The following is a 15,002-nucleotide window of genomic DNA, read 5'->3' on the forward strand; positions in this document are numbered from 1 at the left end:
GTAACAATTACATGTAACTAGCTAAATGTTGTAAAAAGTGACATCAGAAAATCAACACTACATTTTAAAACAGTGTTTGAAGCTAAATGTGACAAAATTTAGGCATGAATTTTGAGCACAAGCTCCTTTACAAACGGTGCCCCATAATCAACATAATCAAATATGCAAATTATGTGATGACGTCATATAATGACTTCTAGCAGCTCGAAATCTCACTCCAAGCTCAGATCGAAATTTGAGAGCCTTGGTGTTTGTAATTAAAGTTAAATATTTTGATAAATGTAAAAAGCCAAAAGTCTTACCACTCGTCGCATGAATGAATGGCTAAGATAGCATAAAGTAAGCAGAAGTGGTTGGATTGCAAAACACACACAGGAAACAAATAAACAAACAACAACGTGAACGCTGACTCAGCGTTGAAACTATAATAGAACAAAAAGTACCAGAGCAGCTGAGCAGGTGAAGTCATCTTACATTTATGTGAAAGTCCTTTTTGTTGCAATCATCCGAGTTAGTTCTTTCTGAACCTGGTTAATCATCACATACTGTTCTGGTTACTGGGAGACTAACCCCAAACCCAGTTTAACTAGTGAGAGGAGGCATCTCAACCAGTGCTCAGCCCGAGAACCAAAGCTGCTCCGCTGGAGACATTATGTAGGTATTTTATTTTTTAAAAAACCGCTTTGTTCTTCAGTTGATGTAATGAGAAACAGGGAACTTCTGGTTCCTCCTGGACCAGGTTCATGCAGGAGGAATGAAGTCCAGCAGCATCTCAGTCTCCACCCAAACAACGTGGAGTTCTGCCAGGGCGAAAGGAGAGGCTCGGAAACAAAAGCTACAGGTTTCGGTTGTTTTGACCCCTTTTCTGTGTTTGTTTGTTTGTTTTTGTCTCGGGGAAACTATTGGAATCTGGTTCTTGAAAAGCGGACGTGATTGACAGCCCTAGGGGTGGGTGGGAGAAGCGGAGAACCGGGGCGGGAAGGAGGGCTGGGATAACGGGACTTAGGGGGCAGCGCCGGCTGGAGGAGCTCCGCCATGAGTCCAACCGCCAACCAGACCGTCCGGGGCAGCCTGCGCGTTGCTTAGTTACCGAGCGCCGCTTTTTTTTATTTCGACTTAAATCGCGGATTTGTTGAATCCGGTTCCAAGGAGTCCAAAGGTCCGAGTCATTTTAGGAGCGCCGCGGTGCCAAGAATTACTCAGATTTCTCTCTCTTGTCGTCCGAGTCGCTGCGGAACAGATTCTTTTAAACTTTTTTTTTTAATTATTTTTACTTTTTAAAGAAAAGAGAGCCGGGTCAAAATGTCAATCGCGCTGCTGTCCCCCAGCCTCCGGCTCGTCAGGCCGACGCGAGGCGCTCTGCTCGCCGGGGCCGCCGGCTGTCGGTTCGGCTCACTGACTTCTCCTCCTCTGTCCTCCTCCTTCTCCTCCACCTCTCCCACCGACAGAGCCCTGTCGAGCCTGAGCACCACGCGACGCGGACTCCCCAAGGAGAAAATGTCCGAGAACGGGATGATGTCCCGGGCCAAGGTGCTGACCATCGACACCATGAACCCCACCGTGAAGAAGGTGGAGTACGCCGTGCGGGGCCCCATCGTGCAGAGGGCCGTGGAGCTGGAGAGGGAGCTCAGTGAGGTTCGTGTGACAGGCCGCCTGATATCTAAACCATCTGTATCCTCCCCGGACAGGGCACCGTCTCCCCACGGATTTCAATGGCTTTCCTCTTTTAGATGACTTCTTTTTTTCTTCTTTAATGAACCTGAAGTGTTTCCTGATTATCAAGCATTGCTCAACGTTGCTTTTATTGATTGTCACCTTAAAGTAAAGCCATAAATGAAGCAAACAGTCTGTTTTTCTCAAACACCTACTTATCAAAGTCCATCAGTTAGTTATTCATTTCTGAACCTGATCTTTCGGGATGAGGAAGATCAGAGGTGATACCGCGGAGCAGATTTATGTTTAATCTGTTTGAAGCTGCTTTTTTATTTTCTTTGGCTGGTTTTTTATTACCTTCTGTTTCCCATGCTCACCATCCAGCCAAGTGAGGTCCTCCTAAAGCTAAATATTTACCAGCCGCCACCAAAAGGAGATGACAGACAATTATGTTTTTGCCCCGTCTATGCATATCTGTGTATCTATGACCACTGGGTAAAATTTAATTAAACTCACAGAAAATAATCATTGGCTCTACATCTGCGGCTTTGGAGCCAATCTGATTCAAGAGGAGCGCGAAAGCCAGCTAACTTTAGGGAAAAAAAACACACAAAAATGGCTAAAACACAGTCAGTTTTCCAGATTTTGACCTAAAATTTGGTGTGGTAGTAGCTGAGACTGATCCCCAACACATACTCTGAGCACTAACAGATTGTTCAAGTTGTTTAAATTTTGCAATTAAATTACTGGAGTCAACTCTCCATATCTGTTTGCAAAATATCCAATGAACCCACTTCAATGAAGCTCTCAGAATGGCGTCCTTGGACCCAAACCTAGAACTCAATAACGTTTTGGAGTAGACCCAATTCAAGATGGCTGCCACAGCCAACTGACTTTACAATATGCAAACTGGCTATAATTCAGTCAAAATAAAACTCTACTTCAACGTTCACAAAATGCAGTATTGTATTAAATGCTACACACATTTCTAAATGTCTGCACAAACACAACTGATTAGCCTCAGTCAGTTTTACAGACATTGAGTTAAAACTCGGTGTGGTAGTAGCTGAGAGTCCTCCACGACACGTGCTCCAGGTGCCAGCAGATCACGTAAGATCTCGTAATGTCACGAGACTTTCAAGGTTTAAGTCTAATTTTAATCTAAAACTCTGCCATGAAAGGCAGCGTGTGATACGCATTCCTTCAAGGCATGCTGGGCCTTTAATTTAATCTGTTTTTAAGATGCTTTTTTTCTTTTTTTAATCTCCTCCTGTTACTCCTGCTTTTAATTGATGTTTACTTTCCCTCTGCATTTAACAATTCTCCTAAATGAAAACCTTTATTTCTGCTTCATATTTCATCAACACTTTAATTCACAGGCATTTGTTTTCCGGTGTTTGTCACAAATTTACCATCACTGACAGTTTGTATTTATTTTTTTCCTCACAAAGCTCAGTCTCTTCCTTTCACTCTGTTTAGGGTGATGTGGCAGCTGCTAGTGTACTGAGTGCAGTCTGGTGTTAAAAAAAAAAAAAAAAAGAAAAAGAAACTGTTCTCTCCTGAGTGCTTTGCTCAGGGAAGGGCGATTATGTGAATGGGTTCTGCAGCGTGGCCCAGCAGGGACCGTAATGATGGTGCTAACCTTTCAGGCAGACTGTTCACTGGTCCCAAAGATGTTATTTTCTGTTTACTCTGACTGAGCCTTGTCCTGAGCTGATCCCGTTCTTTACTGATGGGACGTATTCAGGCCTTCTTCCAGTTCTTTTTTTTTTTTTTTTTTTTTACTCACATGTGCAGGAGTTTCATCAGGTGTTATTGATGTTTCCGTGCTCAAAAAGCAGAAGACATTACCAGCTGGAGCCAGCTGCTCAAACCCAGGCAGGATATTCGGGGATTTGAGAAGTGATGCAATGTTCATTGTTTGTTACAGCTGAGTTTAACTATTTATTGGGTTTTCATCCAGGGCGGGGGGGAGTGCAGCAGCTTTTCTTCCACAGTTGGCTCCAGAAGACTAGAACCTTGATTTGGATAGTGTTGGGTTACTTTAGGAAACAGGTCATTATGTTTTTTCTCTCTTTTGTCTGCGTCTTAAAAACACCTGAAGGTACAGTGTGGTTCCCTACTCCTGTTACAGACACATTTAGGTTTTTTTTTTTTAGACACTGAGACAGTGCCGGTATTTAGGTTTTTTTTTAAACGTTGTACAAAGTGTGCGTTGTTCAAAGTTTGCACAGACTTTGAGCCAGCGTACTGTACCAGTCGACCCGAGCTCTGATAAAGGCCTCGTGTGCTACATCGCGTTCTTTGTTTTGTCTTTAATGAGCCCTGAGTTGATAATGAACTAGGACCCTTTGAGAGCATAGCCATGGCGACAGACCCAAAGCTATTTCACCTTTTTAGTTTCTGTTCGCATATTTCACCCAAATAAAAGACAGCACTTTTTTTTTTATTTATTATTAGTGATGGAGGACATTAAACATCTGTCCTTCCGTGGAACAGAGTTTGGCTCGTTTCCAAAAAGGTTGTCGTCATGAATGGGAGGGTTCCTTCACAAAAGGGGAGTTCTTTGTGGTTTCGGACGTTATTGGCTCAGCCCGAGAGACGCCTCTTAAGCGTGACCAATGCAGAGCCAGAGACCCCGGTTTCATAAACTCCACGCTGGAACTGTCCAATCCAAACAAAACAGGCTGTTCTGATTTCTGCAGGACATCGGAGCTTGCGTGGTTCCACTTCTCTGCAGTGTCTCTAATATTTGTGCTGTGTCAGGGGTCCCAGCTGCCCCGGGGATTAGCTTTCAAAATATTATTCCATTGGCCCGGAGGACAGCAACTCAATACTTTTATTTTAGCAATACTCCGAGCTCTCCTTATAAAGTGGTTTACTTCTGTTTCGTCTCGTGCATCTTGTTACAGTTCAGGTTTACAGCTTCTGTGTGGGAAAGTTAACTGTGTGATAAGATAGTTTGTTCAGGTTGCAACTTTGACCCAGTGTTCACACAATCTGTCCTTATCAAGGTTGTTACAAACACACTAAGCAGTAGTTTGGATCCAAAGTAAGTGCTCCTAATAATAATAATAATAATAATAAAATCCTGAGCTCCTATAGAAACGCAGCTTGTGGAACTAATGTGGTATTTTTGTGGACATTCCCTGGTTCTCCAAATCTCATAATCTGATTCCTTGAAGTCTGATGGATTATGTTTATTACATTTGGTAGCTACCAGCTTTTGTTTTTGTGTTATTTCTGATTCAGGTGTTTCTTCGGAAAGCGGATATGGGGGGAGCAGCACAACATGAAGCAATGAAATGCTGAGTCACTGTGTTTTTGAAAAAAAAAAACAAACCTGCTGCTGTGTTTTTTCTGTGCATTGAACGGAGCAAAGAAGTTGTTTCATTTAGACGTGAAGTCATTTCTTCTCTCGTAAATTGATGAATATTCTGCTCCTTGGAAGAGCTGTACAAGGAATAACATTTGAAAGGCAATGAAGTAAACTGACTGCATAGTTGTTTCATACTTTAGGTAACGGTTTATTCCAGCGAACCACAAGCTTGATGCGTGCCGCGCAGTGGCTGCTCTTCGTCTCCTCGCCGACGTGTTCCTCGGAAACCTTTCTGTGCGCGGCCTTGCTGCTCGGTTGAAGCGGGAGCTTCAGTTCGCAGTAGCTTTTGTATGTGAAAAAAAGCCGTTTTTCACTGAACTTTTTTTCTTTTTTGTACATTTCTCTTTATGTTTGCCAGGGGATGAAGAAACCCTTTGCAGAAGTCATTAAAGCCAACATCGGGGACGCCCACGCCATGGGCCAGCAGCCGATCACGTTCTTCCGGCAGGTCAGCTTCCGAGCCCTCCCCCCTCCAACGTTCGAGTCTAAATATAGCAACTTTGTTTCCTGTTCCATTTCAAACTGATTAGTCCCTCCTTGGATGAATAAGAGCCAGTTTGTTTTACAGTACTCCGCAATCCACGCTGTGTTCACATCCCTATGCCTGCCCGTGCGTTGTTTTTTAGGTGCTGGCTCTCTGCTCCTACCCTGAACTGCTGAGTGACAGCACATTCCCTGAAGATGCTAAAAGTAGAGCATGTCGCATTCTGAACTCATGTGGAGGGAACAGTATGGGTGCGTACGAACGTGATCCGTTACGATGTCTCACCACAATAAGCCTTACATTACCCTGTTTGCTAATTATCACATTGATACACCAGCTGTATCACCATGCTATATCTCTCTTGATTCCTCGTTTTATTTATAGCTGCTTTAAAGCGTGATCTCCGTTTGAATTTCCCTTCAGGCTCCTATAGCCCCAGCCAAGGTATAGAATCTGTGCGCCAGGATGTGGCTCATTACATCGAACGGCGGGACGGCGGCGTTCCCTGCGATCCAGACAACATTTACCTCACAACAGGCGCCAGCGACGGCATTGTGGTACAACGCAACTCTTGTTCTGGCTTGTGGGTAAAATTAGTCAAATAGGGGGAAAAATGACACTTTTTGTGTTTTTAAATTAAAACACAACAGTAGTTTGCTAAAGTCATTTCTTTCACTCAGCAACTGTTGGCTAATAACTCTTGAGAAATGAACTTGTTTGGGCATAAAAGCTGTTTTATTATTCTCAAAATGGATTTTTCTTAGTATATTTTTGTTTACAACAGAGAGAACTGGAATAAATTATGTCTGCAAAAGGCAGCTGGTAACAGAGGACCTAAGAAACTATTTTGAAATGATTCTTTGTTAAGTTAAATATTACTTGTAGACACAACATTGGTTCCCCGCCTGAGTAGTGGAGGGTATTTCGTCTTTGAATGATTCTCAGGTCAGTGTTAAATAGTTTTAAAAAAACCTATAAATTGTCAGGTTCAAGTACTTGATTGAAAAAATCAAATAATAATAATAAAAGCCAGTGTCTAAAGGAAAACCAGACAGCCTGGAGAACTGTCGCTTAAGACATCAAAGTAGAACTCAGCCTTAAGTTTACAGATTATCCCAGTTTTTTTGCACTCTTCTGTGACTGACAAGTAACGTTTTAAGTGATGTGTCCATTAATGTCCAGCCTCTAACCTGTTGCTTTGACTCTTTTTGCGTCTGTCTGTGCCGCACTCAGACCATGCTGAAGCTGCTGGTGTGTGGCGAGGGCACAATGCGTACAGGCGTCATGATCTCCATACCTCAGTACCCCCTGTATTCCGCTGCACTGGCTGAACTCGGTGCTGTGCAAATCAATTATTACCTTAATGAGGAAAAGTGCTGGAGTCTGGACATCCCTGAGCTGCAGCGGGCTTTGGACGAGGCCAGACTCTACTGCAACCCCCGAGCTCTGTGCATCATCAACCCTGGAAACCCTACAGGTATGTTATGGCTTCTTCTCCAAACATGCCTATATTTTTCACATAAGTGATAGCATTTTTTGAAACACTGGGGGAAGAGGAAATAACTTTTATTATTCTACAAAGAAGATGCATTCATTTGAGACTTCAGTGTTTTGTTCTGGATATTCAATTTAATTTTTACTCCTGGAGCCATTGCTTTGCTCTACTCGAAGATTAAAACATCTGAAAAATAAAAGTAAAGTGAATTTACAGAACAAAACATTTTGTTTTTTCTGGAATTATAGGAACTCTTATGACCATGGTCATTCAAGATAAACTAATCTTTAATTTGGGGGGAAAAAAATCACTTTTCTAACATAGCAAACAAAGATGGAGACACATTTTAAAAGGGGATAAAATAATTTTTTGCATGAGATTCGATTATAGAGTTTAAAAGTCTATTTTAGTAGTGTCCAACCCTGGTCCTGAAGGGCCACTATCCTGCATGTTTTATTTGTTTTCCTGCTCTTCAGCAGGTCTTTAAGTTTTAAAGAAGCCTGTAAATCCCTCAATAATTCAAATCAAAGTGTGTCAAAGCAGAGAAACACCTAAAACACAGGATAGTGGCCCTCCAGGACCAGGATTTGACACCGCTGGTCCATTTTATCCTTTCCTGTGTTTTATTATAATCTCCACTAGATGGCAGCAGAACAACTCGTCTCATCAGCCACAACTCTGTAACGGGCTTTTTTCTTTTTCCCAGGTCAAGTTCAGAGCAGAGAGTGCATCGAGGATGTGATCCGATTTGCTGCTAAAGAGCGTCTCTTCCTCATGGCTGACGAGGTACCGTCTTATTTACAGTGTCATGCTTTAAAATCAAACATCTAGCTGACATTCGGTCCCACACTCACAGGTGTACCAGGACAACGTGTACGCTGAGGGTTGTCATTTCCACTCGTTCAAGAAGGTTCTCTTTGAGATGGGACCAGAATACTCAGAAACTGTTGAACTGGCGTCGTTCCACTCCACCTCTAAGTGTTACATGGGAGAGTAAGTATTTCACGCAGAGAAAAAAAAAAATCTGATTATTATTACATAATCTGGCTTTCTTTTTATGTCTCGGTCAAATGTTAACCTTCTTTCCTTTTTAGGTGTGGCTTCCGTGGAGGCTACATGGAGATTATAAACATGGACAATGACGTGAAGGCCCAGTTGACCAAGCTGTTATCAGTCCGTCTGTGTCCTCCTGTTCCGGGACAGGCTCTGATGGACCTGGTGGTCAACCCTCCGCAGCCTGGGGAACCTTCATACGAGCGTTTTATCAAGGTAAACAGGAGGCGAAACATCCTGCAGACCTCTGTGTTTAGAAATGTGTGACATCTTTTCTTTTTCATTTACAACATTGTTATTCCTTGCTAATTAAATAACACGGTCAGTACAGTGCTGTTGATTATAAAATGGACCTTTTAGTGTTGTTGAGCTATTTTAAGGTTTCTCCAATCACAAGTCCCAAGTTCTTGAAAAGGAGGTAAAAATGGACTTTCTCTTTTGTTTCTTGACGACGTTTCGCCTCTCGTCCTGAAAGCTTTCTCAGTTCTGATAATGGTTTGGCCCTTTAAGGTTTATTACAATCCCAGTGAAAGGATCATCTGAGTCACTGATCCACTCATCCGTCCCGCGAGTCATTTGGATCATTGTCGCTTCTGAGATGTTTACCAACATGTGAAGCGTTTTTGGTCACATGTTGTGAGACGTGGAGTGGCTCTGAAAGCACACGGGGGGAGGAGAGGGCTGCAGTGTAGGTGTTGGATGGGCGATAACTGAGGCCAGACAGTTTCACAGACACTCAGACCTTGACATGTGTGGCCAAAACACATCACATGTTGGTCATCTCACAGGTTAGAATGATTCAAACAATTTACAGAATGAACAGGTTAGTGATTCCAAATACTCCCTTTTAATGTGACAGTCCCAACAACTACTTATATAAGCCTGAAACCAACTTCCCCTTGCTTTGATTAGATTAGATCTTTTTTTGGTGGCTCCAGGAATGAAAAATTGGTGTCTCTCTGCTGGGTCAGAAGCAAAGAACCATGTTTGTCATGGGGATGAAGATGGGATTAAAGAGACCAATGACCAATTGAAATCTTGCGAGCACCAAGTTAGTTTAGCATTAAGTCTGAATTTAAGTGGTCAGAGTTACAGTAATAAGGAGTAGAGCTGGAATAATATGAGCTCATGTCTCCTCTCCCTGCTTTAGTTTTCACCTCAGCAGTCACGTTGTTAAAGCCTGTCAGTACATCACTGTTTTCAACTGAATTTATAAACACCGTTAAGTTGTTTTTATTTTTATTTTTTATATCATCGGTTTATAGTTCCTGCTTGAAACAGTGTTTTCAACTCCTGTTTGCACGTCAAAACTGCAGGATGGGATTGTAAGGAACATACACAAACACCATCTGTTGTGTAAGAGAGCATTTACAAACTGGACTGGTGATATTAGGACTAATAATGAAACAAACACGCTGATCTGTGTTGAGTAAAAGTCTTCCTGCGATGTGATCAAATTTCACCAAACGGGAGGATCACATCTGTGGCACCATTTATGGTGGTTCTCTGACTGTGGAAACACAAACTGGTTCTTTGTGATTTTAATTTATTTTTTTGATGGTTATTTAAGAACCGTCTGCAGCCTCAGCTTTGATCTACAGCTGGAACCACTTTCGTGTTAAACCCCTGTTTTAGAACTGAAGAAGACTTTCAAAATAGAGGTGAAACATCTGCATGAAAGCAGAAGTAGTTAGGACCGGATGACCTCAGGGACTGGGAATATGCACCGACTCAGTAGAGCATAAATGATTTCAACACACTGAATCCTCGCATAAGAAGACATGTTGGTTTTTTTAATTCCAGTGACATCTCTCCTTAATTTACCTGATGCATCTTTTTATCTGTCTCCCACGTCCAGGAACGCACGGCCACGTTAAGCACCTTAGCAGAGAAGGCCAAACTGACGGAGCAGGTTCTGAACACTGTGCAGGGCATCAGCTGCAATCCTGTGCAGGGTGCTATGTACTCCTTTCCTCGCATAACCATCCCCGAAAAGGCCATCAAAGAGGCCACGGTCAGTCCTGAACTTTCTCCTTTTTAAATGTTTCAGTCGTTTAAGTTTCATTGCATTGTTGTCTCAAGGTAATTAAACTGATTTAGAAATGGCAACAAAGGAGAAGTATTTGTTTTCTCCAACGCACTTCAATCTACCGGTTATTCTTTTGATGCACTTGGGTTTTTGTTTGCCGTAAGTGTACTAATACAATCATAATTAGAGCTGCCAATACAAAAAACTACAAGGGAAGTACAACTCTGAGGCAGAGTAAATAATTAAACTTGCTCATGGTGCTGTACGTCCGCCACACTGTTTGCTAAAGAGAACAAATGATTTCCAATAGCTTGCAGTAGCAGTTCTGTCTTCCAGTTGACTGCTCTGTAGGTATTTCAGTGAGGGTTGAAGGGAAGAGCCACTGAGAAGCTGATTAGCCGTTCAGAGGAGAAGGTCAGAGTCAACTGACCTACTGACACTGGATCAATCCGGACCACAATAACAGTCCCTCCGTTCCTTTAAAACACTCCCGCATGCGAAGCAGAAAAGAGCTCCGTTATGTCAACATTATCGTCAGCAGATTTTAAATAGAACCCCCGAGAAACGTGTTGAGCTTTTCTTCATCTACATACCGAATTACTTCTAAAGTAAAGTTAAAGTTGCTGTCTTGAACCCTTTTCATTTAAAAGTATCAAAGAAATCTGCTGGAGAACTGTGGTGCAAAAACTGAGGTGAACAGGAACACTGAAGAAAAAAAAAACTTATTAACTCAGTGAGACTTAAACTGAAGAGGTTTTGGGAAGTGTTTATCAGAACAGACTGACTAATGAACTGTGATTTATTTTTATGTGAGAAGTGCGGCAACGAACTTTGGCTTCAAAGGGGGGACTGAATCGAGTATTTTGAGCTATAATTTGCTCCAATTCATCAGAAAATAATTTTATTTAAAGAAAAAGTTTTTTTTCTTTTGTATTAAATTCAAGTCAATGAACAAAGTTTGGATGAAGGCTAATTACAAAGTAAGGTGATGTGGCAAAAAACTGAAAAGCTCATGATAACAATAGATTCACTTCCTTATCAAATAACAAGAATTTTAAGCTTCATTTCTAAAACTTTTCACCCTTTTTTTTTTTTTTTTGTTAGGAAATGGGACAGCTACCAGACATGTTTTATTGCATGAAGATGCTGGAGGAGACGGGAATCTGCCTCGTTCCTGGAAGCGGGTTTGGTCAGAAGGAGGGAACCTACCACTTCAGGTACTGAACGCTTTAATCTGCAGTTGTGGCTTTTATTTATTATCAGTTTGACCTACCGTATTACCGAGCGCCACCGCGCTCCATTCAAAATGAACTATTTCCGTGCTCTAGCGGAGCTGGTTTGCCTGTATCAGCGTTTATATGATCCCTCTATGAGAAATCAGAAAGATAATCAAACGGTTCAAAACTCACGGAGTGATACAGGACCGACATAAGCTTCAAGTAGAAACGCCTCCAGCACTCGCTCAGGTCCGCTCGCCGTGCACGGAGCCGTGCGTGACTCTAACTGAGCCTTACCGCTGCAACTGGTGCAGCTTTGTAGTTTATCAAAGTCGTACTAAAACATCACGACTTCTTACATATATATAAGGCGCTCCGGATTATAAGGCGCACTGTCGTTTTTTGAGAAAATTGAAGGCTTTTAAGTGTGCCTTTTAGTCCTGAAAATACAGTAATCATCATTTAAAGTCCATGTTTTTTTTTTACAGTAGATGCTATATTGCTTTGTTGTTCAAATGAAATGTCAGTAAAGTTGAAAATAAAAAAGTATGGATGATATCTTATTTACTGTTACTCTGTCAGAGGCTCTGAAGGATAACGTTGTTGTGGTTAAGGACAACTCTCTGATTTATCTCCTAATATCGTCTCTTCTAGCTTAGAAATAATGAAAAATAATTTCTTAAACACAAAAGGATGTTTTTAGACTCATACAGTCACACTAACTGGGTTTTATGTAGAAAGGTGAGAGTGAACAACGAATCACAAATTGTCAGCTCCGCTAAAATAAGAAAACTTAAAAAAAAAAGGCAACAAGCTTACTGCAGCTCAAAGGTTGTAAAATGTAACAATAATTGTTCCTGTTAGAAACACATTAACCCCACCTGTTCCAGCCTCCAGTTAAACATTTATAAAATCTTACCCGTCTCTCTCTCCTCCACCCAGAATGACCATCCTGCCACCGACAGACAAGCTGAAGATCCTGCTGAACAAGGTCCAGGAGTTCCACCAGAAGTTCACCCAGCAGTACTCTTAAGCTTCTCTCTCTCGCACGGGAGGGGATCTGATGCCAACCCACGGCAAAAAAAACAACCAAAAGCCAGTCCAAATTCATCCGTCTCCAATAAGTGCCTTTTCCAGCCGTCGCAGCGTGGACACCGCCGTGCGTCCCACCGCGAAACAAAACTGGAAAGAAAAATTGGTTCCGTTTCGATTCCAAACGATACGGCTTCATGTATTGTCTGTAATGTCTAATCCTGTCGAGGATGTATATACTCTGTGGATTTGTGAGGAAACCTTACCGTTAATGTAAAGCCAACAAAAAGAGCGTACAGCAGAAAAGAAGCTGAAGCTGCTTATAAACCTGGAACGTATTTTACTGATTAATATACTTGATTCCTGCAGACCGTCCTCGGTGAGGAGAGTTCAGTGAAAAAAGCCACACTTGCATGATATTTCTGTAGGGCATAATTTTGTCGGGTATTCACAAATGTGGGCATTTGTTTTACATTATTGTTTCTGTTGGAGCTTTACAATTAGAAGGACATGTTTTCTTTGACCTCTGAAAATCTATGAATTACTGATTTTCTTGTTGTTTATGTAAAGATGTAGTTCTCGGAACACCCGGGTTTCATTTTAACTTTTATTTATCTAATTTTAGTAAATAAATGGTACTAAATAAGCTTTTTTTAGCATTAGTTTTTATTCTTTGAAGAGGAATGAAGACCAGTATGTTTGTCATTTGTTTCCACTGTAAATAGTAAAGCTTAAAGAAAGTGGGTAAATATTAATGTGACTGTACAATGTTTTTGAATGAAAACACCTTGGCCTTTTTTTAGTTAACTTTTCTTCTTTTTTTTAAAATAAAGCAAAGAAATGCTGGCCCCTGCCTGAATGATAACATGCAGGGCTTTTCCTGCTTCAGCTTAATTGAGCTTCTTAGATCAGAACCTGGCGTGTAATTTTGGCAAATTCTTGATTAAAATTGCTGTATAAATGAGATTTGTTAAGCACTTCATTGACTGATTTTTACATTTTTATCACATCATTTAAGGAACCGTGAGAGGTTCATTAGAAAAGTTACTCACGAAATACTTATGTAATTATTCTGCTTTTCAGCAGCTGCGTAACTCACCGCTTACTTTAAAAAAAAAAAAGTCTTCATTAATGAGTATTCATTTAAGGACACGTTTCTGGCCTAATGCATATTCTGCTTTTTTAATGTGCAGGTTTTTATTTGATTAGGACGTTTCTTCCACCTGAAAATGAATCAGAGTAGAAAAACTGTGTTATAGTTGTTGTTTTTGGATTATTTTCCTATTAAACGTGTAATTTTTAAACCAGTTCTTATTCTGACTCGGTCCAGTTGGTGCTAACGCTGCTGTGTGTCATCACAGCAACCAGATGGATCTTCTGACTCCTGAAGGAAAGAAACGTTTCCTTTATTATCCCCCACCACCAAAGGCGATAATGATGACTTTGCCCAAGTCTTGTCTATTAGCAAAATATCTCGGCGAGCACAAAAACTGGCTATAACTCAGTCAGTTCTGCAGCCACTGTAGCCGAGAGTCAGACCCAACTTATGCTCTGACCGCGTGAGATCTGGTTTTAAATCTTTGCCATAAACTATTTGAGTCAACTCTGTCTGTTAGCAAAATATCTCATGAGTCATTAGACTGATTATAATGAAAATCCCAGGAAGTGATCACTGGATGTGCGTCTACAACGGATTAACTTTTGGAGACAACCCAATCCAAAATGGGTTGAAATGCTTCTTTATCAGCGCCCCAGTCTTTGGTACCGTTCACATATCTGGACTCTGGCTTATTATTATTGTTCTAGTAATCGTTTCTCGACAGTCCTGGCTGTAGGTTTGGGATCACAGACTGTTTGAAAGTTCGGTGCAGCTTTTTGGGGGAGATTTTCCGCCCCCTCCTTAGAATCTGGATGATATTTGTTTTGTCTAGAATCGTAATTCAGACCTCTTGTAGGTCTCTGGTACTCCAGTAGAACCTGCACAAGGCCGAGGTTTGTTTCAGGAACACAGAAGCTCGTCTTGTTCTCACAGAAAACGCAGCAAATGGATCCTGAAGTGTTTGTACTATTGCAGCCTTTTATTTATTCATTTATTTCTTTATTTTCCTGTTGCCGTCAAGAAATTTCACTAAAATATTCTGTTTGTTTGGAGGTTGTTTTTTTTCTTCTTTTTTCCCCTCCAAAATTTATGCATTTGTATTTATTTATGAAAATGTTCAACATTTCACCACACAAAGCCTTTAAGGTCGTCACACAGAAGAACATGAGTGGAAATGTGCTTGTTAGCAATTACAAGAAGTGCTTTGAGCCATGATGGCTGATTACTGCGCGGGGGGGGATGGGTATGAATTACTTTGAACGTAAAAAAAAGAAACAAAAAAATACCATAAATCAACAAATGTATCATTAACATTCTCATAAAATGGAATTCAAAAGGGTGTGAATAATTTCCCAAACGTCCGCTAATCATAAAGCAACATTAACATTCTCTTTCAGCTCTTTTACTGATTTAAGAGAGAAATATCTTCAAATCCAATAGCTCGATTTTCAGGGATACAAATGAAGCTGGAGAAAACAAAAAAAACAGGGTTTGTGTAATTCATCGAGCTCATGGCTGAGTAATGATTAGTCATTTGTTACAAGCAACTCTTGCCAGCTGT

The 15,002-nt window shown here is 41.2% G+C and overlaps 1 protein-coding gene across 4 annotated transcripts in view; it reads left to right on the forward strand.

Moving 5' to 3' along the window:
• Positions 1-13,308, forward strand: part of gpt (glutamic--pyruvic transaminase) — an 18,383-nt gene extending 5,075 nt beyond the window's left edge. The window contains exons 1-12 of one of the 4 annotated variants that reach the window (XM_037981897.1): positions 510-654; positions 1,449-1,635; positions 5,391-5,480; positions 5,659-5,767; positions 5,940-6,073; positions 6,750-6,993; positions 7,718-7,797; positions 7,868-8,004; positions 8,106-8,280; positions 9,923-10,078; positions 11,198-11,310; positions 12,253-12,380. In XM_037981897.1, coding sequence (XP_037837825.1) covers positions 1,498-1,635; positions 5,391-5,480; positions 5,659-5,767; positions 5,940-6,073; positions 6,750-6,993; positions 7,718-7,797; positions 7,868-8,004; positions 8,106-8,280; positions 9,923-10,078; positions 11,198-11,310; positions 12,253-12,343 — 1,467 coding nt within the window. In that variant the 5' untranslated portion in view covers positions 510-654; positions 1,449-1,497 and the 3' untranslated portion in view covers positions 12,344-12,380. Of the gene's footprint in view, positions 1-509; positions 655-726; positions 842-1,302; positions 1,636-5,390; positions 5,481-5,658; positions 5,768-5,939; positions 6,074-6,749; positions 6,994-7,717; positions 7,798-7,867; positions 8,005-8,105; positions 8,281-9,922; positions 10,079-11,197; positions 11,311-12,252 lie in introns of those variants that run through there. The other 3 variants (XM_037981896.1, XM_017426059.3, XM_017426058.3) reach the window with 3 other exon arrangements.
• Positions 13,309-15,002: the final 1,694 nt, after the last annotated feature.

This window comes from Kryptolebias marmoratus, linkage group LG20 (assembly GCF_001649575.2).
Source record: "Kryptolebias marmoratus isolate JLee-2015 linkage group LG20, ASM164957v2, whole genome shotgun sequence".
Lineage (NCBI taxonomy): Eukaryota > Metazoa > Chordata > Actinopteri > Cyprinodontiformes > Rivulidae > Kryptolebias > Kryptolebias marmoratus.